Consider the following 25367-nt stretch of genomic DNA (forward strand, 5'->3'; position numbering starts at 1 on the left):
GACACAATATTTTGGGGTTTCCTTTATTTTGGCAGTTACCTGTATGTCACAGTAAAAATATCTCTGTGCTTTGAACAAGCCTAGGTCATCAGGTATACAGACACACAATGAATCGTGAAGTGCATGGATGGATGCAGGCACAGAACAAAAAGGACCCATCTCATACATTGTTCATTTTGAACAAATCATAGATTCAGAACAGGATTCAAATAGAAATACTTAATCAAACAAACATTTTATTGAACCACAAACACTTGATGTGCAGGGATGGCAAACACAGTCTGCATTCTCTCACATTACACCTAGGAAGATGCATTTTTGCCAACCTTTTTTCCCAAAATGTCACATTTTGGAAGACATAATATTATATCAAATGTATCAATTTCAGCTTTCAGTCCATATTTATAGAAGGCAGTCATTTTACTCAAGTAGCCTATCACTTAAAAGACAATAAGGTAGTGCAAAAATATAAACACAACATGTAAAAAGTGTTGGTCCCATGTTTCATGAACTGAAATTTTAAAAAATCCAAGTACAAAAACATTATTTCTCTCAAATTTTGTGCACAAATTTGTTTACATCCCTGTTGGTGAGCATTTCTCCTTTTCCAAGATAATCCATCCACCTGACAGGTGTAACATATCAAGAAGCTGATTAAACAGCATGATCATTGCACAGGTGCACCTAGTACTGGGGACAAAAGGCCACTAAAATGTGCAGTTGTCACACAACACAATGCCACAGATGTCTCAAGTTGAAGGAGTGTGCAATTAGCATGCTGACTGCAGGAATGTCCACCAGAGTTGTTGCCAGATAATTATGTTAATTTCTCTACCATAAGCTGCCTCCAACGTCGTTTTAGAGAATCTGGCAGTACGTCCAACCGGCCTAACAACCACGTGTAACCATGCCAGCCCAGGACCTCGACAACCGGCCTCTTCACCTGAGGGATCTCCTGGGGGGGGGCTGAGGAGTATTTATCTGTAATAAAGCCTTTTTGAGGCCGGGCCTGGCTGCCAAGTGAGCCTTGGAGGCCCACCCATGGCTCCACCCCTGCCCAGTCATATGTAATCCATAGACTAGGACCTAATTTATTTATTTGATTTCCTCATTAACTCAGTAAAAATCTTTGAAATTGTTGCAAGTTGTTATATTTCTGTTAAAGTATAAATAAAAGACAAACATTTCAATGCATAACAAAGGAATAGAAAACAATCATTGAATTATTGAGGGTAGATATGAACAGCATTACATATAGGGTCCTAAATGTGTCTTTAACCTCTGGTTCATGAAGTTATTTTCAAATGAACACAACAGAACTACATTTGGAATTACATGTATGCAATTTGAACAGTATCAGTAGGTGTGACCCCTGTAGGCTAATGCAACCAGCACTACGGAAGGGTGCAAATGCCAACATCCAATATTATGTACTTTTAGTATACATCAGATGTAAAGAAAAGGACTGTGCAGAGATGATCAACATGTAGTACGATGAAAGGGGAACAGCTCAAATGAATCCTTTAGAACATTGCAAAGCTTCAGTGATGAGCGAGAACATATATATTTATTATTTTATTACAATTTTCATCATATGGTCATGGGCAATTCCATGGTAACAGAATGAGTCGGGGGACTTGGATTTTTCACTTTAAAATGTCAAAACAAAATCCAATGATTGCAAAGTTAAACAAACCATACAACTAGATGCACAAGGACTACTTTTAACAACTCCCACTGACAATTTTACAAAAACATTTATTTGAAGAGCAGTGGCGGTGCAAAGTTCGATAACAGAAGGACAGTGTGTGCCGTTTGGGCAGTCATCCTGTTAAACTTTGCATCTGCACTGTTCTTCAAGTAAATGTGTTGTGAAATTACCCTCGGACATCGTAGATGTTGTGTAACTTGTGCACGCATACAATTGCATAAATGAAACATATAGATTTAAGCTTTCATATAGACAACATAGCAAACCATTTCCTTTGCTTAAAACAGTTCAGTGGTCTAACCTTTCGACCCAAAGTCTTTCAAAACAAAGCAGAGAAATCTATAGCAGCCTACTGAAGGCAAAAGGTTTCGAACATGCCAGCCACTCAACCATGCCCCTGGTCCAGACATCATTTGCTCATACTTCTCGTTTTCCCATGGTGAGAGAAAAGACTGAGGAAATTGCGTTTAACGGCCGACACGTTGGTTATTATGGTGCGATTAATGGTCATCTGTGGCATGTGCAAACAAAGTGATAGCATGTCAGGTGTCAAGATTCTCTAGGAGAATCGGATAGAAAGGCATCCAACACCTGGTCAAAACTGCTCTTAACTGTAATTCACAAATAAGCAAAGGTAAATATTCGGCCTGCATCTCTGCAATGTAAACCCACCTGAAAAGGTCTTCAACCCATGCTTGCTGGTCTCAGTAGAAGGTGCACCAGTTGCTGTTGTCACTAGGCATCAGGCCTCCGGATGCCCAGGCCTCCTAGGGTCAGCAGCATGCCCACAGCTGTGTCTGTGTGCCCCAGGCAGAACCGGTCCACTCCAAAGCACCCCAGGAAGAAGGAATACAGCAGAGTGGTGATGAAATAGTGGCCAGCGTATCTGAAATCACAAGGGAGAGGTGTCAATAACATGAAGGAATGGCCAGGTGAGCCCATGAAAAGTGATGTAAAGGTCTCCTAATGGGGCGCATTATTATGAACTTCCAATGTCATTCATATATTGGTTTGTAAATAATTCTCTCTAGTGGTGAAGCTACACCACATGACCAAAAGTATGTGGCCACCTGCTCGTCAAACATCTCATTCCAAAATCATGTGAATTAATATGGAGTTGGTCCCCCCTTTGCTGCTGTAACAGCCTTCACTGATCTGGGAAGGCTTTCCACTAGATGCAATGGTCCAACAGCGGGGACTTGCTTCCATTCAGCCACAAGAGCTTTAGTGATGTTGGGTAATTATGCCTGGCTCGCAGTCGACGTTCCAATTCATCCCGAAGGTGGTCAATGGAGTTGAGGTCAGGGCTCTGTGCAGGCCAGTCAAGTTCTTCCACACCGATTAACAAACCATTTCTGTATGGACCTCGCTTTGTGCACAGGGCTCATGCTGAAACAGCATGACCCCCAAACTGTTAGCACAGAATCATCCAGAATGTCATTGTATGCTGTAGCATTAAGATTTCCCAGATTTGTCCGTCAGACTGCCAGATGGTGTAGCGTGATTCATCACTCCAGAGAACGCGTTTCAACTGCTCCAGAGTTCAATGGCAGCGAGCTTTACACCACTCCAGCTGACGTTTGACATTGTGCATGGCGTTCTTAGGCTTGTGTGCGGCTGCTCAGCCATGGAAACCTATTCCATGAAGCTCCCGACGAACAATTAGTGCCGACGTTGCTGTCAGAGGCAGTTTGGAACTCGTTAGTGAGCGTTGCACAAATGATTTTTACGCAATGCACACTTCAGTGGTCCCGTTCTGTGAGATTGTGTGGCCTACCACTTTGCGGCTGAACCGTTGTTGGTCCTAGATGTTTCCACTTCACAATTACAGTGGACCGGGGCAGTTATAGCAGGGCAGAAATTTGGCAAACTGACTTGTTGGAAAGGTGGCATCCTATGATGGTGCCACGTTGAAAGTCACTGAGTCCAATCTCCATCTTTGTCTATGGAGATTGCATAGTTGTATGCTCGATTTTAAACACCTGTCCGCAACGGGTGTGGTCGGAAATAGCCGAATCCACTAATTTGAAAGGGTGTCCACATACACTATATATACAGAAGTATGATAGCTTCTGAAACAACTTCCATTTCAAGCCCAAGTAAATGTACATATAACTGCCAAAATAAAGGAAACACCAGCATAAAGTATCTTAGTGTGTTGAGCCACCACGAGCTGCCAGAACAGTGTCAATGCTCCAAGTGTCTTGAACTCAGAGGGATGTGACACCCTTCTCCAGGAGAAATTCTATAATTTGGTATTTTGTTGATTGAAAACGCTGTCTCAGACGCCGGTCCAGAATCTCCCATAACGGGTTAAATTGGGTTGAGATCTGGTGATCGAGACAACCTTGGCATATGGTTTAGATCAGTGGTCACAAACCGTTCGACCAGTCGATCACGCTCTATCTCCAAGGCATTCCTAGTCGATCACCAAACATTTCTGTAAAAAAAACAACAACATTACATTCCTTAGCACCGGGAAGGATAGTGTTCCCATTGTTTTGAACCATTTCATGTGTCTGAAGGTAGAATTGCGCCCATCCGGAGAGCAGGCCCGGAGAGCAAATCAAGTGCGCCTATAGGCATACCGCTGGCCAATCAGACAGCTCAGATCACCACGTCTGCACAGATTTCTTGAGCCATAGACTGTAAAAAGAAACCTCAAAACGCACAGCAAAGATGATACTGTGAGATTTCAAAACCATGACTAGAGAGAGACTCAACGAATATACAGCAAAGAGCTGCTGTTTTTATGAGTATGTTCATGTTTAAAGTTGTTATTCAGCACTGTCAAAACATACAAAAACACTTATAAGCCATAAAGTGTACGTTCGCCTACTTCCACTCACGCCACAACCAGCGCTGCAGCTGCAATGAATGAGCAGAATAAAGTGTTCTGATTAGCTTTCTTATTATTTGCAGCTTGTGTCTTTTTGAATATGGAAGAATATTTTACTTTCTCCAGTCATAGGATTAACAACAGGAATTGGTGCATGAGGTAGAAATAATGCAGTGCGACATGAGTTTCGCCATCAGCCAGAAGACTGTCTCCCCTTTTCTCAGCAGAGGGAGAGTGGAGGGGCGGTGAGTCAGGTGAGAGGCAACCTCACCACTGCTCTAGGGCTAGGAGATATGGCATTAATTCTAATGTATGGTTTTGAGCGATATTCCAAATGCCTGTCTCGCAAGGTTATTGTTTTTCGTTTTTATGAGTGTTTGTTCTCATGTTGTATTTTTTGGTCTCATCTCCTTCGCTCCTCTGTGCTGTGTGGAACTCTCATTTACCACAGAGATGTATATAATGAAGAGATGCACGTCTCGGCCCTAACAATGGGAGCCGTTGTCCCAAAGGCGGGAAGGCAGGCGACAAGCTCAGGTCCAAAATAAGCCCATAGAAACACATTGGATTTATTTTGGACAGATTTTAGCGAGAGTGAAACCTCTATGGCTTACACACACCAACCCATTGACCTGTCTCTCACACCAACCAAGTTGAGAGACCACGTCTTCCTCTCTGACAAGCGGTTTCAACTCATTATTTGCATTTGAAGTTTGGTCCAACAAAATCGGTCATATGGACACCGAAACACATTGAGACATTATTTTACTGTGATAACTTTTCTAACAATACCCTTTTTGTGTCTCAACTCCTCAAATTGCATGCAGAGCAGACACTACTAAAACAAGAGTATCACTGAACATTGATTCTGGGAAATGAATGCTCAGTTTGTCCTTGGGGTACCACATACCACTAGCAGCATTTCAGCCAAAGACTGTTATACTAGCTATCTAGTCTTTTATAAATGTGCAATAAGCATAAAACAATTATTTTAGGAATTGGCAACTCCTTCTCATTCTGAGAAATAAGGTAGGCCACTTGATTTCAACATCTGAACAAAGTGGACATGCTAACATGCTTTTCAAACAGAAGTGATGTGTGTTCATAACATTTCAACTGTTCAACCTTGTTAGCTAGCAATTATACAACAGGTGGTTCTAATCCTGAATGCTGATTGGTTAAAACCGCATTCCAGCCAGTATCTATTCCACAATTTACCACTGGCTAAGTCTATGTCGTTAAAATGCCTATTTACTCTGTACCATCTGACTGCGCAATCCACTGTCATCAGCCCAGCCAGGCAATTTATGAACTTGAGCTCCACTATAAAAAGCATCTAGACATTATCTCACATTTCTTTTAGACTAACATTTAGTTTTCAATAGCAGATATTTGATTTGTATAAACCCTACTGTCTGTCTCTCCAACATTTGCAACATTATTTCATTATTAAAATTCAATCTCCAGCTGTCCCATAGTAATCAACGTGTCGGGAGTCAGGACAAGACAGACAGGAAGCGTTTCTCAGCCAGTCTAAATCATGAATCATCTGGCATTTTTATGGATATATACAAAGAAATGTCAATTAAAAAAAGGTCAAACAAAACAAAGTGCAGCAAGTTTGCAGTCTTTCCAGCTTCCAGTTGAAGTGATCTTTTAAGCTGTGTTGTTGTCTAGCTCCTCTGAACAACAGTGTCCAGATGAGTGAGCACATTTTCTATGCCAGGGTGAAATTGTGCCTCATTAGCTCATGCTTATGGATGTATCCAATTAAAATGTCACTAGAAAACAGCTTAAACAAATGCAGCTACTGTTGTTATTCTGGCTGCACTGTTTGACGTGACTAAGTTAGCCATAGTTGGCTAGCTAGTAAGCAAGGGATAAGAACGTTTCCAGCCTGTATGGCAATGGAATTTTTACAACGAACGACTGGGTTGCGTGTCTGGCAACCGAACCTTCCATTACATCTTGTGGAAGGATGAAATGGTATGAATAAATTCATAAAAACAACTTCAATGAAAATAGGTCAATCATTATTTGGGGCGGCAAGTAGCCTAGTGGTTAGAAAGTTGGGCCAGGAACCGAAAGGTTGCTAGATCGAATCCCCGAGCTGACAATGTAAAAATCTGTCGTGCTGCCCCTGAACAAGGCAGTTAACCCACTAATCCCCAGTAGGTGGTTCGTAACTGACTTGCCTAGTTAAATAAAGGTTCAATTTTAAAAAATGTTGGTAAAACGTTGTATAAAAGTGATAATGCCCGGGAAGCCAGTGTTTGGAGGATATATATTGGCATGGTTTGCCGCCCCGTGCCAATATAAGCTACAACACCGACTTCTCAGGCATTATCACGTCAATAGATCCAAGTTGGCTAAAATGTAAATATAAAGATTAACCACCTAATCACTAACTAATACATGGGCTTGAGAGATTGATGAGAACTTAATTTAACTGCCTGCTACAAGAATTTAGTCATCATTAGTGTATGTGCGTTACGGATGGTTCTATTTAAATTTGAAACAAAACAAAAAAAATATTTTCCATACAGACTTGAAAGTCAGATCAATGATTGTTGCAAAAAAAAAAAAGCATGTTAAACTGTTTTGATACAATTTAAATATTAGTGGGTCTTATGGTTGTGGAAGGCTTAGATTTAGCCTAAGTATAACTGAATTCATTAGATTATTGCTGACTTAAAATGCAGTGTATTTGACCTTTAAAATTGTACAGCAAAACTTATTTAGAGAGAAGAAAAAGCGATATCGTGAATCGCCCATCCCTACACTGCTCCCTCCACCTCAGACTGACCATCAGACCCAGGCATCAGTCCAGTAAACAAAATATGCAGTACCAGTCAAACGTTTGGACACACCTACTCATTCAAGGGTTTTTCCTTGTTTACTATTTTCTACATTGTAGAATAGTGAAGACATCAAAACTATTAAATAACACATATGGAATCATGTAGTAACCTCAAAAGTGTTATCAAAATATATTTTATATTTGAGATTCTTCAAAGTAGCTACCCTTTGCCTTGATGGCAGCTTTGCACTCAACCAGCTTCATTTGGAATGCTTTTTCAAGTCTTGAAGGCGTTCCCACATATGCTGAGCACTTGATGGCTGCTTTTCCTTCACTCTGCAGTCCAACTCATTCCAAACAATTGGGTTGAGTTCGGTTGATTGTGGAGGCCAATTCATCTGATGCAGCACTCCATCACTCTCCTTGGTCATATAGCTCTTACACAGCCTGGAGGTGTGTTGGGTCATTATCCTGTTGAAAAACAAACGATAGTATCACTAAGCGCAAACCAGATGGGATGGCGTATTGCTGCAAAATGCTGTGGTAGCCAGGCTGGTTAAGTGTGCCTTGAATTCTAAATAAATCAGTGTTACCAGCAATGCTTCACGGTGAGAACCACACATGCAGAGATCATCCGTTCACCTTATCCACGTCTCACAAAGACACAGCGGTTGGAACCAAAAATCTCAAATGTGAACAAAGGACAGATTTCCACCAGTCTAATGTCCATTGATTGTGTTTCTTGGCCCAAGCAAGTCTCTTCTTATTGGTGTCCTTAAGTAGTGGTTTCATCGCAGCAATTCGACCATGAAGGCCTGATTCACCCAGTCTCCTATGAACAGTTGATGTTAAGATGTTACTTGAACTCTGAAGCATTTAGCAGAGATGCAAACTGGTGAGGGCCCAAAAAGGTGACACCTTTTTGTTGTTGTTGCACATGCAAAAAAAATCCCTGCGAGGGGGAAATGCAGGTTAACTAATTAAACAACAGAGAATATGATCTATATGATCAGTCTCAGTGTGTAAAATACAATAAAAAAAGTGGTTAATGTGAACCTGACACAGCTAAAAAGGAACACAATCCAATGTAATTTGTTGCCTAGACTTTACTGCAAATGACACTCAAGTCTTGAGCAAAAACAATACACACATAGAACGCTTGAGACCCCACACAATCTAAATATTGCACTTGGGGAAAAAACATCTTAAAGTGGAAATAGAATTAAACAAAACAAGCATTCTATTTTTGCTGTATTATAGGTGGCCACTATAGTAGACATCGATCAAGTGCACAAGCCTACATGTGTGCAAAAATAATTCACTGAATACATTTTTTTTATCCCCCTCACTCACACACTTTACTGTCAAATTCAACACAACAAAAGCAATATCTTTGGGCTACACTGCACGTTATTACATTGTACACGTTTTGCCTGTGGACATCTGTTCTACAATGTGCCAGCAGACACGAGACCATTTGTGGCATACCCCTTTTTATCCACTGTATTGGAAAAATTGAGAAATAGGGAAAGTGTGTTGTGATCATTTCACCTCTATAGTGCCATCCAGCTTAACCTCTTACACTTATGGTGGCGCTATTTCATTTTTGGAAGAAAAACGTTCCCGTTTTAAACAAGATATTTTGTCACAAAAAGATGCTCGACTATGCATATAATTGCTACTGTTCGAAAGAAAACACTCTGACGTGTCCAGAAATACAAATATCTTCTCTGTGCGTGCCCTTTAACGTGAGCTTCAGGCAAAACCAAGATGACTTGGCATCCAGGAAATGACAAGGATTTTTGAGGCTCTGTCTTTCATGATCTCCTTATATGGCTGTGAACGCAAGAGGAATGAGTCTGCCCTTTCTGTCGTTTCCCCAAGGTGTCTGCAGCATTGTGACGTATTTGTAGGCAGATCGTTGGAAGATTGACCATAAGAGACCACATTTACCACGTGTCCGCCCGGTGTCCTGCGCCGAAATTGGTGCGCAAAAGTCACCTGCCACTATTTTTCCATGGGGCACAGAGAGAGAAGCAAGCTTCCATGAACTGCATGTCAATGAAGAGATATGTGAAAAAACACCTTGAGGATTGATTCCAAACAACGTTTGCCATGTTTCGGTCGATATTATGTAGTTAATCCGGAAAAGTTTCACGTTGTAGGTGACTGCATTTTCGGTTCGTTTCGGTAGCCAGGCGCAATGTAGAAAACGGAACGATTTCTCCTACACACAGACGCTTTCAGGAAACACTGCGCATCTGGTATGTGGCTGGGAGTCTCCTCATTGAAAACATCAGAAGCTCTTCAAAGGTAAATGATTTTATTTATTTGGTTATCTGGCTTTTGTGAAAATGTTGCGTGCTACATGCTACACAAAATGCTATGCTAGCTTTGCATACTCTTACACAAATTAGTCAATTTCTATGGTTCAAAAGCATATTTTGAAAATCTGAGATGACAGTGTTGTTAAGAAAAGGCTAAGCTTGAGAGCAAACGCATTATTTTAATTTTATTTGCGATTTTCAGAAATCGTTAACGTTGCGTTATGCTAATGAGCCTGAGGCTTAGTCACAATCCCGGATCCGGGATGGGGAGTTTCAAGAGTTAAGCTAGGCCCAGCTCCAGCTACACTTGATCCCTGAATCCACTTGTTTAACAAGCAACGCCTCATTTTCACCTAATTCTCTCATTCTGGTAATTAACCACATACTGTAGAGGGAAAACATTAGTATATTAGCTAGTTAACAGTACACACATATTGCCAGGGTCCAGTAAGCAACTAACATAACTTGAGAAACGGCAAGGAGTCGTATACCAGTTAATACTATAGCGAATTGGTTAGGTTACTAACGTTAGATCATCTGATGTTGTAACGTTAGCTAGCTGTCTGACTTTATTAGCCAGCTAATTTTCACACCATAAACTCAATTATTTCATCAGCTAAGTTGGCTAATGTTGCTCAACATTTCTCTGGCTAGCAAGATACTTAACAAAGCTAACAATTCTTGTTCCAACACACTTGCTCCATCACCTCAAACTTTCCAAATGCCAGCCCATCTTTCGGTTACCTTCTCACCCCTGTTTCTGTGGTCAGGCTTCTCACCTATCTCTTCGTTATTGTTCTGGGGACGCGCTGCTGTAACTGGCAACCTGCCTGCCCACTCTCCTCTGCCTTTACAGAGTGCATGCTGATGCTGTAACTAGCAAGTTGGTTGTCTCTTCAGATACAGCCAATATTACCACAAACGCGCATCACTTGTTCGCTGACAGCCAGTAGTGAACTTTCTTATTGGATTTACACGAATCACGTAGGTTATCTATTTATGATTCAAAACGGCGAATTTCGCCAAAAGGTGTCTAGTTTGCATCCCTGATTTATTTGACCTGCAATTTCTGAGGCTGGTAACTAATGAACTTATCCTCTGCAGCAGAGGTAACTCTGGGTCTTCCTTCCCTGTGGCGGTCCTCATGAGAGCCAGTTTTATCATAGCGCTTGAAGGTTTTTGCAACTGCACTTGAAGAATCTTTCAAAGTTATTGGCATTTTCCAGATTGACTGACCTTCCTTCATATCTTAAAGTAATGGACTGTCATTTCTCTTTGCTTATTTGAACTGTTCTTGCCATAATATGGACTTGGTCTTTTACCAAATAGGGCTCTCTTCTGTATACCACCCCTACCTTGTCACAACACAACTAATTGGCTGAAACGCATTAAGGAGGAAAGAAATTCCACAAATTAACTGAAGGCACACCTGTTAATTGGAAAGCATTCCAGGTGACTACCTCATGAAGCTGGTTCAGAGAATGCCAAGTGTGCAAAGTTGTCATCAAGTCAAAGGGTAGCGACTTTGAAGAATCTCAAATATATTTTGATTTGTTAAACACTTTTTGGTTACTACATGATTGTTATGATGTTATTTCATAGTTGTGATGTCTTCACTATTATTCTACAATGTAGAAAATAGTATAAAAATAATGAAAAACCCTTAAATGAGTTGGTGTCTAAACTTTTGACTTGTACTGTATATTATGTTCACTCAGCTGGGCCTCACAAGTAATACAACAGACACTTCAGGCGCCGACAGAGATGGCCGCATCGCTTCGCGTTCTTAGGAAACTATGTAGTATTTTGTTTTTCAATGTATTATTTCTTACACTGTTACCCAAGGAAATCTTAAGTCTCATTACACACAGCCGGGAGGAACTATTGGATATAAGAGTAACGTCAACTTACCAACATTACGACCAGGAATACGACCTTCATGAAGCGGATCCTCTGTTTGGTCCACCACCCAAGACAATGGATCGGATCCCAGCAGGAGACCAAAAACAACGGCGCCGCAGAAGGGGCAACGGGGGGGGGTTTTCTGGTCAGGCACATCGCCCACCGCTCCCGAGTATACTACCAGCCAACGTACAGTCTCTTGACAACAGGTAGACAAAATCCGAGCAAGGGTTGCCTTCCAGAGAGACATCAGAGATAGTAACATTCTGTTTCAAAGAAACTGTTAAGGGAATTTTTATCTATAATGACTAAATATGTATACATATCAATCAGGATGTACTAATCAGAATACTATTATGTTACTGTATATGTATGAATTTTCTTATCTGATCCCAGTACTGAAAATAATGTGTGTGAATGTGGTCAAGAGTTTAGTAACAATGACGGTCTGTTCCTTGGTACAAATGAATCAGACTGGCTAGAATGCTTATCTACACAAGAAAACCTTGACTCGTAAATTATATTAAATTGGTAGGGAGACGGATGTGGGAAGGCTTGAAACACAGCCTTGGTACTGGAACGGAGATGGCACGGGGTAGTGTTAGAACTAATGACGTCATTTTCAGTTTATAACCTGTGGTAACCTGTATTCTGGCAGTACTCTCTTGAATAAAGGCTGTGACTTGACTTTAAGACCGGGGCTCTGTCCATTCCTATAAAATAAGGGTCTTACAAATTCTTATGAATTGACAGTGTGTTTAATTTTAATTGAGAATTAAAACAGAGGAATTAAATTCCTTCAACAGAAACATGGCTCACTCGGGATACGTTATCGGAGTCGGTACAGCCACCTGGTTTCTTCACCCATCGCACCGACAGAAACAAACATCTCTCTGGTAAGAAGAAGGTCGGGGGTGTATATGCCTTATGATTAACGAGTCAAACAACATTGATTAGCGTCGATCAACATTGATGTATACGCTGATTCAGGGATCGAGTTTATTAGCAACTGCATCGGTGATGTTGTACCAACAGCAACTATTAAAACAGTCCAACCAGAAACCGTGGATTGGTGGCAGCATTCGCGCAAAACTGAAAGAGCGAAACACTGCTTTTTAATCAGGGCAAGGCAACCGGAAACATGACCGAATACAAACAGTGTAGCTATTCCCTCCACAAGGCAATCAAACAAGCTAAGCGTCAGTATAGAGACAAAGTAGAGTCGCAATTCAACGGGAGGAATGTGGCAGGGTCTACAGTCAAATCACAGACTACAAAAAGAAAACCAGCCCCATCGCAGACCACGATGTCCTGCTCCCAGAGCAAACCAAACAACCTTTTCGCTCGCTTTGAGGACAATACAGTGCCACCGATACGGCCCTCTACAAAAACCTGCAGACTCTCCTTCACCGCAGCCAATGTGAGTAAAACATTTAAACGTGTTAACCCTCGCAAGGCTGCCGGCCCAGACAGCATCCCTAGCTGCGTCAGAGCATGTGCAGACCAGCTGGCTGGTGTGTTTACGGACATATTCAATCAATCCCTATCCCAGTCTGCTGTTCCCACATGCTTCAAGAGGGCCACCATTGTTCCTGTTCCCAAGAAAGCTAAGGTAACAGAGCTAAACGACTATCAGCACTCACTTCCGTCATCATGAAGTGCTTTGAGAGACTAGTCAAGGATCATATCATCTCCACCCTACCTGACACCCTAGACCCACTCCAATTTGCTTACCACCCCAATAGGTCCACAGACAACGCAATCGCAACCACACTGCCCTAACCCATCTGGACAAGAGGAATACCTATGTGAGAATGCTGTTCATTGACTACAGCTCAGCATTTAACACCATAGTACCCTCCAAACTCGTCATTAAGCTCGAGACCCTGGATCTAAACCCCACCCTGTGCAATTGGGTCCTGGACTTTGACAGGCCGCACCCAGGTGGTGAGGGTAGGAAACAACATCTCCACCCCACTGCCCCTCAACACTGGGGCCCCACAAGGGTGCGTTCTCAGCCCTTTCCTGTACTCCCTGTTCACCCATGACTGCTTGGCCATGCACGCATCCAACTCAATCATCAAGTTTGCAGACGACACAACAGTGGTAGGCTTGATTACCAACAATGACGAGACGGCCTACAGGGAGGAGGTGAGGGCCCTCGGAGTGTGGTGTCAGGAAAACAACCTAACGTCAACAAAACAAGAAGATGAGGACTTCAGGAAACAGCAGAGGGAACACCCCCCTATCCACATCGACGGGACAGTAATGGAGAAGGTGGAAAGTTTTTAAGTTCCTCGGCGTACACATCACAGACAAACTGAATTGGTCCACCCACACAGACAGTGTGGTGAAGAAGGCGCAATAGTGTCTCTTTAACCTCAGGAGGCTGAAGAAATGTGGCTTGTCACCAAAAACAAACTTTTACAGATGCACAATCGCGAGCATCCTGTCGGGCTGTATCACCGACTGGTACAGAAACTGCTCTGCCCACAACCGCAAGGCTCTCCAGAGGGTAGTTAGGTCTGCACAACGCATCACCGGGGGCAAACTACCTGCCCTCCAAGACACCTACACCACCCGATGTCACAGGAAGGCCAAAAAGATCATCGAGGACAACAACCACCCGAGCCACTGCTTGTTCACCCCGCTATCATCCACAAGGCGAGATCAGTACAGGTGCATCAAAGCTGGGACCGAGGGACTGAAAAACAACTTCTATCTCAAGGCCATCAGACTGTTAAACAGCCATTACTAACATTGAGTGGCTGCTGCCAACATACTGATTCAAATACCTACAAATTGGATGTAATAAATGTATTACTAGTCACTTTAAACAATGCCACTTTATATAATGTTTACATACCCTACATTACTCATCTCACATGTATATACTGAACTCTATACCATCAACTGCATCTTGCCTATGCCGTTTGGCCATCGCTCATGCATATATTTATATGTACATATTCCTATTCATTCCTTATACACACACACACAAGTGTAAGGTAGTTGTTGTGAAAGTTTTAGATTACTTGTTAGATATTACTGCATGGTCGGAACTAGAAGCACAAGCATTTCGCTACACTCGCTTTAACATCTGCTAACCATGTGTATGTGACCAACATTTTATTTGAAATGATCTATGACCAGTGTGATTCTATACCTAAAAACAAATTCTATACAATTTCTAAATAGGCTAAGAACAAAATTGTCCGGACCATTCAAGTATAGACAATATGCAGAGATAATTTATTGGGCTTATAGCCTACTGCACAAACCTCATTACTACAGAATTGGTTAATGTTGCATAGGCTTACAAAAATAATGTAAAAATCTGAGCAGTAGATCAGTTTGCCTTTTGACTCAAAGTGATCTTGAGAAAAAAGTTTGGGGACCATTGGTTTGGATAATTTTCATGCTTATCAAACCATTCAGTGACCACATCCTCTCCTAATAAGTGACTAATTCAGAACTGGGACACCAGGTGAGTGCAATTAACTACCAGGTAGACACCAAAAAAGTATACAGTTGCAGTCAGAAGTTTACACACTTAGGTTGGAGTCATTAAAACTAGTTTTTTAACAACTCCACAAATTACTTGTTAACAAATTATAGTTTTGGCAAGTTGGTTAAGACATCTACTTTGTGCATGACAAGTAATTTTTCCAACAATTGTTTACAGATTATTTCCCTTATAATACACTGTAACACAATACCAGTGGGTCAGAAGTTTACATACACTAAGTTGACTGTGCCTTTAAATAGCTTGTAAAATTCAAGAAAATTATGTCATGGCTTTAGAAGCTTCTGACAGGCTAATTGACATCATTTGAGTCAATTGGAGGTGTACCTGTGGATGTATTTCAAGGCTTACCTTCAAACTCAGTACCTCTTTGCTTGACATCATTGGAAAATCAACAACATCATCTTTGGGAGCAATTTCCAAACGCCTGAAGGTACCACGTTCAGCTGTACAAACAATGGTACACAAGTATAAACACCATGGGACCACGCAGCCATCATACCGCTCAGGAAGGAGACGCGTTCTGTCTCCTAGAGGTGAATGTACTTTGGTGCAAATAAATCCCAGAAAAAAAGTAAAGGACCTTGTGAAGATGCTGGAGGAAACAGGTACAAAAGTATCTATATCCACAGTAAAACAAGTCCTATATTTACATAACCTGAAAGGCCGCACAGCAAGGAAGAAGCCACTGCTCCAAAACCGCCATAAAAAAGCCTAACTACGGTTTGTAACTGTACATGGGGACAAAGATCGTACTTTTTGGAGAAATGTGGTCTGATGAAACAAAAATAGAACTGTTGGCCATAATGACCATCGTTATGTTTGGAGAAAAAATTGGTAGGCTTGCAAGCTGAAGAACACCATCCCAACCGTAAAGCACAGGGGTGGCAGCATCATGTTGTGGGGGTGCTTTGCTGCAAAAGGGACATGTGCACATGTGCACTTCACAAAATCATGAGGTAGGAAAATTGTGTGGATATATTGAAGCAACATCAAGACATCAGTCAGGAAGTTAAAGCTTGGTTGCAAATGGGTCTTCCAAATGGACAATGATCCCAAGCATACTTCCAAAGTTGTGGCAAAATGGCTTAAGGACATCAAAGTCAAGGTATTGGAGTGGCCCTGACCCAAATCCTATGGAACATTTGTGGGTAGAACTGAAAAAGTGTGTGCGAGCAAGGAGGCCTACAAACCAGACTCAGTTACTCCAAGTGTGTCGGGAGGAATGGGCCAAAATTAAACCAACTTATTGTGGGAAGCTTGTGGAAGGCTACCTGTAACGTTAGACCCAAGTTAAACAATTTAAAGGCAATGCTACCAAACACTAATTTAGTGTATGTAAACTTCTGACCCACTGAGAATGTGATGAAAGAAATACAAGCTGAAATAAATCACTCTCTATTATTTTGACATTTCACATTCTTAAAATAAAGTGGTGATCCTAACTGGCCTAAGACAAGGAATTTTTAACTAGGATTAAATATCAGGAATTGTGAAAAGCTGAGTTTAAATGTATTTGGCTAAGTTGTATGTAAACTTCCGACTTCAACTGTAAGTTTTTCGGCCCTCATGAACCAGAATTGAACAACTCTGATATATAGCATTGACCTCCAAGCAGGTATTTCAAATCTGTTGAATGATGAAGTCAGGCAGGTGTCTCAGTAGCGTAAACTGGGAATGACTATCATCATGTAACAATTAAACAATGACTGATGAGCTTGTCAGAAACTGCAGTCAAGTACAGCAGCTAGATTCTCCCTTACTTGATGCACGGCTCATTCCCTCTCAGGAACTCCCTGGGTCCAGCGCACTCAATGTCGTGCAGATGACTGGTGTGTGATTCACATCTTTGTGTACCTGCACTCCAAACTAAACAAAGGTGGTGATTTAGTTGAATAGCAGATGAAATCACACAATGTTCACACACAGAAATCGAAACGATGTTCAACCGTGCCAGTTTGCACATCTGTTTTTGACTGACTAGTCAATGTACTAGCAGAATAGAAAGCCACACACAGATTGAGTGAGAGCGAGAGGGCCTATCCACTACGGTTTGACATACCTTCTAACAACGATGTCCCATCTCCAGAATGGCAGTGGAGTTCTGTGCATGGTCCACTGGATATTGACAGGGTATGAACTCAAGTCTTCACATGCCGACAGAAAAGGGAAACATTTAAATGTGTATTCTGTCTATTTTTGTGTACCACGTTAGAAAATGGGCTGGGCAAACAGGGTGCTAAGACACTCAAAAAAAAGCAAGAGGTCACAGACCAACTTCGAGAGCAGTCTCAAAGCAATTTTTTGTGGCACTGAACAAAAATATATGCAACAATTTCAAAGATTTTACGGAGCTACAGTTCGTATAACGAAATCAGTCAATTAAAAAAATTCATTAGGCCCTAATCTAGGCATTTCACATGACTTGTAATACAGATATGCATCTGTTGGTCATAGATTCCTTTAAAACTATTTTTTTCAAAGGATGTGGATCAGAAAACGAGTCAGTATCTGGTATGACCACCATTTGCCTCATGCAGCGCGGCACATCTCCTTCACATAGAGTTGTTCAGGCTGTTGTTTGTGGAATATTGTCCCACTCCTCTTCAATGGCTGTGCAAATTCCTGGATATTGGCTGGAACTGGAACACGCTGTCGTATACGTAGATCCTGAGCATCCTAAATAAGCTCAATGGGTGACATGTCTGGGAGTATGCAGGCCATGGAAGATCTAGGACAATGAATTGCATACAGAACCTTGCAACATGGGGTTGTGCATTACCCTGCTGAAACATGAGGTGATAGTGGTGGATGAATGGCACGATCTTGGCAAGCTTTCTCTGTGCATTCAAATTGCCATTGATAAAATGCAATTGTGTTCGTAGCTTATGCCTACCCATAACCCCATCGCCACTATGGGGCACATCAGCAAGCTGCTAACCCACACAACTAGATACACGTGGACGGTTGGACCTTCTGCCAAATTCTCTAAAACTACTTTGGAGATGGCTTATGGTATAATAATTAACATTCAATTCTCTGGCAACAACTCTCGTGGACGTTGGTTATGGCGCAGTCAGGTCAAGACCCTGGTGAGGACTACGAGCACGCTGATGACCTTCCCTGAGACACTTTCTTACAGTTTGCGCAGAACTTATTTGGTTGTGCAAACCCAGTTTCATCAGCTGTCTGGGTGACTGGTCTCAGAGGATTCCGCAGGTGAAGAAGCCGGATGTGGAGGTCCTAGGCTGGCGTGGTTACACATGGTCTGCGGTTGTGAGGCCGGTTGGACGTACTGCCAAATTCTCTAAAACGACATTGGAGGCAGCTTATGGTAGAGAAATTAATATTCAATTCTCTGGCAACAGCTCTGGTGGACATTCCTGCAGTCAGCATGCCAATTGCATACTCCCTCTAGCATTGTGTTATGTAACAAAATGGCACATTTTAGAGGGGCCTTTTATTGTCCCCAACACAAGGTGCATATGTGTAATGATCATACCATTCAATCAGCTTCTCGATATGCCACACCTGTCAGGAGGATGGATTATCTTGATAAAAGGAAAAATGCTCACTATCACAGATGTAAACAAATATGTGCACAACATTTGAGAGAAACAACACTTTTGTGCATATGGAACATTTATGGGATCTTTTATTTCAGCTCATGAAACATGGGACCAACACTTTACGTGTTACGTTTATTTGTTTAGTGTATAAATGTTATACTTACAGATGGCTGCAGAATACAACTGGCGACGGGGGCCTATATTCATATAGTTCCGTATAACTCACGCATTCAACTGGTATGATATGATACGACGTGACGTTATCCTGTGGCTGCTCACTGAATGCAGCTGTTGCTCTCTCCGGATGTGTCTGGTGTATTCCTTCCAAACATTGCAAAAGCAACACTGTTAGTAGCAAGATAACTTGACCGCAAAGAAGAATGTAGCAGACCGAAATCCTAGCCACCTTCTCAACCTTGGTTGAACTGCGGCTATTACTAGCTATAGCTTGCTTGTTGCGCCATTGGATTGGAGAAACGTCAGCAAGCAATGACTAACTAACCGTTAGCTAGCTGTGACGTTAGAACTAGCTTAGAACTGATCATATTTTATTGCTATCTACCAGTATCCTGCCAGATAGTTTGGTTAATATAGATAGATTACATTGATTAATGTTGCATACAATCTTTTTTCATAGTTTATTCAAATATGAGTTATGTTATTTTATCCAGCTGGGAAGAAACTGGATGTGACGTCATCAAAAGCGCTGATTCTTCAAAAATTTATGTGGATTTTATATCGCAGTTGGCAACCAACTTTAAAGTGTATTACCGCCACCAATTGGACTGGAGTGTGAACCAGAGACAGTGAAGGTCTAAATCCTACCCAATAATCTCGTCTCCCAAAGGAAACGACATACATAATAAAATACTACATCGCTGAAGATTTGTCAGATTTCCCCAGCAGGTTCACTTAATCCTGACTCTTCAACCCCATTACTCCTCAAATCTAATAACAATCACTCCCTTTCTCTCGCATATTTCTGGCACTGAAATAGAAAATGTTTCACTGTCTCCATCTCCTCCTGACAATGATCACACCTCCCAGTCGGTTGTTTCTCCACCAATTTCAATGTTATATTTAGCCTTGTGTGTTCCAGTCCCAGGCTTGTGACTACACTATCCTCCCTTCTCTCTCAGCCGGAGGACCTCCCCACCTTTTCCTGGATTGTGTCCCTTTCTCTCCCCGTTCCACAACTCTTGCCACTTATTTTTAACCACTGTTATTATTAACCCCTTGGCCTCTGCTTTACTGATTGACAATTCCATCTCAACATGAGGATGTTTAAGAGCCTGTTTGACGATAATATCCACTTCCTCATTCCCCTCCACTCCCACGTGAGCTGGTACCCAGAGGAACATAACAAATACCCCAACAGTTTCACTCTATACAAGCACTGCAAACAACATACAATACATACAATACATCATGTCTGCCCTGAGACACATGAATTTAAGCTCATCAGTGCTGCACAGGAGTCAGAGCAGATGACTACCCTTTCTGGCCTCACCTCCTCCACCCACCCTGCAGCTAAACGTATGGTCAGCAACTTAATTGTGTAAATTATCAGTTGCTCTTTTTGTCACTGCCACCTTAAACTCAGGAACACTAAAATATGCTCCTGTCCTCCCTGTTTTAGGGTCCTTAGATCCATAATTGAATATATTCAAGAAAGCATAGTATTGTGTTCTTAAATGTTCGCTTACAAATGAATCTACTCCTCTCAGGCAACCCTAGATCTATCACTGGCAGAGGGAGAATGTCATGGTTCCACCTGTCACCAGAGGGGGGCAGAGACCGTCCTAGAGACATTAACGACACTCGGGTGTGTCCTATTTACTCATTTTGATTATTTCCCTGTTAAAAGAGGTGTGTGGTTGTTGTTATTTTGCTGAAGCTTAAAGTATGTGCTGTATGCATATGTCTCCGGAGTGATTTTGAGACTTTGTGTTTGTATGGTTTGTCAGTGTTACTGTGATCCTTCTGTTACGGTTTCGCAGTGAAGTATTATGTTTATCCTTAACTATTGATTCCTCATCTGGTCTCTTCTCTGCACCTGGGTCCAACCTCACCAAGTCACAGAGAAACCCAGGTTGGATAGCAGGAAGAACTACAGAAGGGCTAAACTCCCTCCCAAACAACCCCATCTCTCTTACCATGCAATTGCCTATCCACCCAAAGCTTGTATTCAGATTTTTTTTCATGTTCCTAGTACACTGTATGTGCACCTTTTTTTGTAGAATGTGTAGCCTTCTGTCCTTGTAGATTTACCCAATATGTCATAGCTAGCTGTTGTCTCAACTTTAACGGCATCTCTCCCAACTCTACCTGCATTGTTCCACGACAGGGCTTTGGCCTGGATTACATTTACATTTACATTTAAGTCATTTAGCAGACGCTCTTATCCAGAGCGACTTACAAATTGGTGAATTCACCTTCTGACATCCAGTGGAACAGCCACTTTACAATAGTGCATCTAGCTTCTTTTTTTTTAAAGATGTCTGAGCTGCTGATCCATATGCTATACTTCCATAATCCATTGATTACCTTAACAGCACTATATATCTATTTAAACTCAGCAAAAAAATAAATGTTCTCCCACTGTCAACTGTGGGGGGGGGGGGGGGTTCAGCAAATTTAACATGTGTCAAATATTTGTATGAACATAAGATTCAACAACAGACATAAATTGAACAAGTTCCACGGACATATGACTAACAGTAATTGAATAATGTGTCCCTGAACAAAGGGGGAGTCAAAATCACCAGTAACAGTCAGTATCTGGTGTGGCCACCAGCTGCATTAAGGACAGCAGTGCATGATTTGCCAGTTCTTGCAGAACTAAAGAAAATATGCGCTTTCTGAAAATTATATATATAAACTCAGCAAAAAATGAAACATACCTTTGTCATGACCTTGTCTTTCAAACATAATTCGTAAAACATCCAAATAACTTCACAGATCTTCATTGTAAAGTGTTTATACACTGTTTCCCATGCTTTTTTCAATGAACCATAAACAATTAATGAACATGCACCTGTGGAACCGTCATTAAGACACTAACCGCTTACACACGGTAGGCAATTAAAGCCACAGTTATGAAAACTTAGGACACGAAGTAGGCCATTCTACGGAAAAACACACAAAAAAAGATGCCCAGGGTCCCTGCTCATTTGCGTGAACGTGCCTTAGGCATGCAAGGAGGCATGAAGACTGCAGATGTGGCCAGGTTCAATAAATTGCAATGTCCGTACTGTGAGACACCTAAGACAGCGCTACAGGGAGACAAGATGAACAGCTGATCGTCCTTGCAGTGGCAGATCATGTGTAACAACACCTGCACATCCAAACATCACACCTGTGGGACAGGTACAAGGTGGCAACAACAACTGCCCGCGTTACACCAGGAACGCACAATCACTCCATCAGTGCTCAGACTGTCTGCAATTGGCTGAGAGAGGCTGGACTGAGGGCTTGTAGGCCTGTTGTAAGGCAGGTCCTCACCAGCAACCACGTCGCCTATGGGCACAAACCCACCGTCACTGGACCAGACAGGACTGGCAAAAAGTGCTCTTCACTGACGAGTCGCGGTTTCGTCTCACCAGGGGTGATGGTCAGAATCGCATTTATTGTCAAAAGAATGAGCATTACAGCAAGGCTTGTACTCTGGAGCGAGATCAATTTGGAGGTAGAGGGTCCGTCATAGTCTGGGGCAGTGTGTCACAGCATCATTGGACTGAGCTTGTTGTCATTGCAGAGAATCTCAACACTGTGCAATGACATCCTCCCTCATGTGGTACCCTTCCTGCAGGTTCATCCTGACATGACCCTCCAGCATGACAATGCCACCAGCCATACTGCTCGTTCTGTGCATGATTTCCTGGCCAGCGAAGAGCCTGGATCACAATCCAATTGAGCACATCTGGGACCTGTTGGATCAGAGGGTGAGGGCTAGGGCAATTCTCCCCAGAAATATCTGGGAACTTGCAGGTGCCTCGGTGGAAGAGTGGGGTAATATCTCACAGCAAGAACTGGCAAATCTGGTGCAGCCCATTTAAGTTTGCTGAAAATGAACGCAGTTGACAGTGAGAGGACGTTTCTTTTTTTTGCTGAGTTTAGATACTTTTGTACCTGTTTCCTCCAGCATCCTCACAAGGTCCGTTGCTGTTGTTCTGGGATTGATTTGCACTTTTCGCACCAAAGTAAGTTCATCTCTAGGAGACAAAACACGTCTCCTTCCTGAGCCGTATGACGGCCGTGTGGTCCCATGGTGTTTATACTTGCGTACTATTGTTTGTACAGATGAAATTGATACCTTCAGGTGTTTGGAAATTGCTCCCAAGGATGAACCAGGCATGTGGAGGTCTACAAAAAAACATTCTGAGTTCTTGGCTGATTTCTTTTGATTTTCCCATGATGTCAAGCAAAGACTCACTGCGTTTGAAGGTAGGCCTTGAAGTAGATCCACAGATCCACCTCCAATTGACTCAAATTATGTCAATTAGCCTGTCAGAAGCTTCTAAGGCCATGAGATCATTTTCTGGAATTTTCCAAGCTGTTTAAAGGCACAGTCAAATTGGTATACAGTATGTAAACTTCTGACCCACTGGAATTGTGACACAGTGAATTATAAGTGAAATAATCTGTAAACAATTGTTGGAAAAATTACTTGTGTCATGCACAAAGTAGATGTCCTAACCGATTTTAACAAGAAATTTGTGGAATGGTTGAAAAACGAGTTTTAATGACTCCAACCTAAGTGTACAGTATGTAAACTTCCGAGTTCAACTGTATCTATTGCAGAACAGCAATGATCAAATACTGTACATTTTACAGAACTTCTGATCATTGTTCTTTCGTTTGTAACTGAGTTGCAGATCTTTGACCCCTTTTTTATGAACTTTAAATATATATGTCAGACACATTTCAGTTGAAGGCATTCAGCTGTACAACTGACTAGGTATCCCCCTTTCCCGTTCATCAGTGAATACAAAATTCACTGTTCAGTGTTTTGTTCACAGAATATAACACTTGGTTTTCATCAGAAGATAAATGTGTGCAATTGCATAGACTGTATCCAGCAATCAGTAACTACAAGTGCACAAAAGTCCCATCAGTGTCATACAACAATGTAGGGATAGCGAATGAGGAATAATTGATACTATTTGTTACAATATTGCGGACATGCAGAGACGCGGGGAATTGAAGTTGGGTTACCTCTAAGCAGGAGCATCACGCACCCATTATTTTATAGGAGGTCTGAAGTACAAGAGGATGGTTGGCCTGGAAGTTGGAGAATTCTTCAAACACCCGAACCAGCTTTCCTGCAATCTAGAGCCATAATCATTATGCCTAATGTTAAAAAAAAAAAAAAAATTGTAAGTATATTTTTCTGCATAGGTTATCTAAGCATACCTCTTTTCCTGTTCAATTGTCATTTTAATGAGGGTGCCATTCTGACTGTTGTAAATCACACATCTCAATATACTGCACTAACATGCCTAGGACATTTCATCCAAATTTCAACAGTATATGGGATCATAACACACAATCAATGCCGGCACATATCATGGCATCATAAATGACACATCTAATTTGCAAAATGCATTAACTTTCAAAACTTTAAATGATGACACAAAATCAACTACCTCCCATCAAAAGCTACACATTGTTATATAATGAAAAGCTATTTCAATCAAGCGTTACACAATGACCCAATAAATACTAACTACAACTATCAATATACCCTAACATAACCCGCTTGCATATGTCTGTGCCATTTGTTGATTCTATAATTATAGTACGCACCATAAAAGGCAAGCACACATTTCACAGCATGGGCTATATTCTGTTTTCATAAAATTATTTTACCAAAGATGACCAATGTCACTCAAGAGCATGAATATCCAAAAACAAAAGGCTTTACACTATTTTACATTTTTCCATTTGAATTGAGAGCGATCTTCCTCTATGGGCCCCTCTACCTCTCCTTTGTCCTTGCCCTCTGCATCTTGGTCCATTCGTGCAAACAGTATATCAGAGGTGACCTCATTTATGCATGAATAAGGACTCGTTGTGCAAAAAAAAGGTTTTGCACACATGCAGAAGAGGCTCATATTAATGGGAGTAATTTGTATCAGCCGTGACCAAATGTTTTAATTTTGTTTGACATGATTTACTCAGCTGACTTTTGCATCTTTTGTAGAGAGTTGTGTTTACTGTTTTGAAAAAATGTGCTTATGCATTTGCATTATGTGTGAAAGCAATGAGAATTGACTGACAGTGTTGCAAAAAAATAATAATGTAGTGCTCATTACATTATGAGGGAGATCAAGGGGACCCCAGTTTCATTAAACATGTCTTAGCAATCCCGCTCCCCCCGTAGCCCCAAGATGAATGATTTGGCCACGCTCCACTGCTTTGATTGATGCAACTAGAAGTGTCTATGCTATACTGAACAAAAATAGAAACGCAACATGCAACAATTTCAAAGATTTGGAGTTACAGTTCATAGAAGGAAATCAGTCAACTGAAATAAATTCATTAGGACCTAATCTATGGATTTCAAATGACTGTGTAGGGGCGCAGCCATGAGTGGGCTTGGGAGGGCATAGGCCCACCCACTGGGGAGCCAGGCCCAGCCTATCAGAATTAGTTTTTCCCCAAAAAATGGCTTTATTAAAGACAGAAATA

At 41.6% G+C, this 25367-nt stretch overlaps 1 protein-coding gene across 1 annotated transcript; it reads right to left on the reverse strand.

Moving 5' to 3' along the window:
• Window positions 1–216: 216 nt before the first annotated feature.
• tm2d2 (TM2 domain containing 2) lies at window positions 217–24694 on the reverse strand. The gene is given in 6 exon segments (XM_064947437.1): window positions 217–2597; window positions 16869–16923; window positions 16926–16974; window positions 17174–17252; window positions 18839–19167; window positions 24611–24694. Coding segments are annotated over 6 exon segments (747 nt in total). The 3' UTR covers window positions 217–2446.
• Between the last annotated feature and the right edge of the window lie 673 nt (window positions 24695–25367).

Source organism: Oncorhynchus masou, chromosome 1 (genome assembly GCF_036934945.1).
Source record: "Oncorhynchus masou masou isolate Uvic2021 chromosome 1, UVic_Omas_1.1, whole genome shotgun sequence".
Taxonomy (NCBI): domain Eukaryota; kingdom Metazoa; phylum Chordata; class Actinopteri; order Salmoniformes; family Salmonidae; genus Oncorhynchus; species Oncorhynchus masou.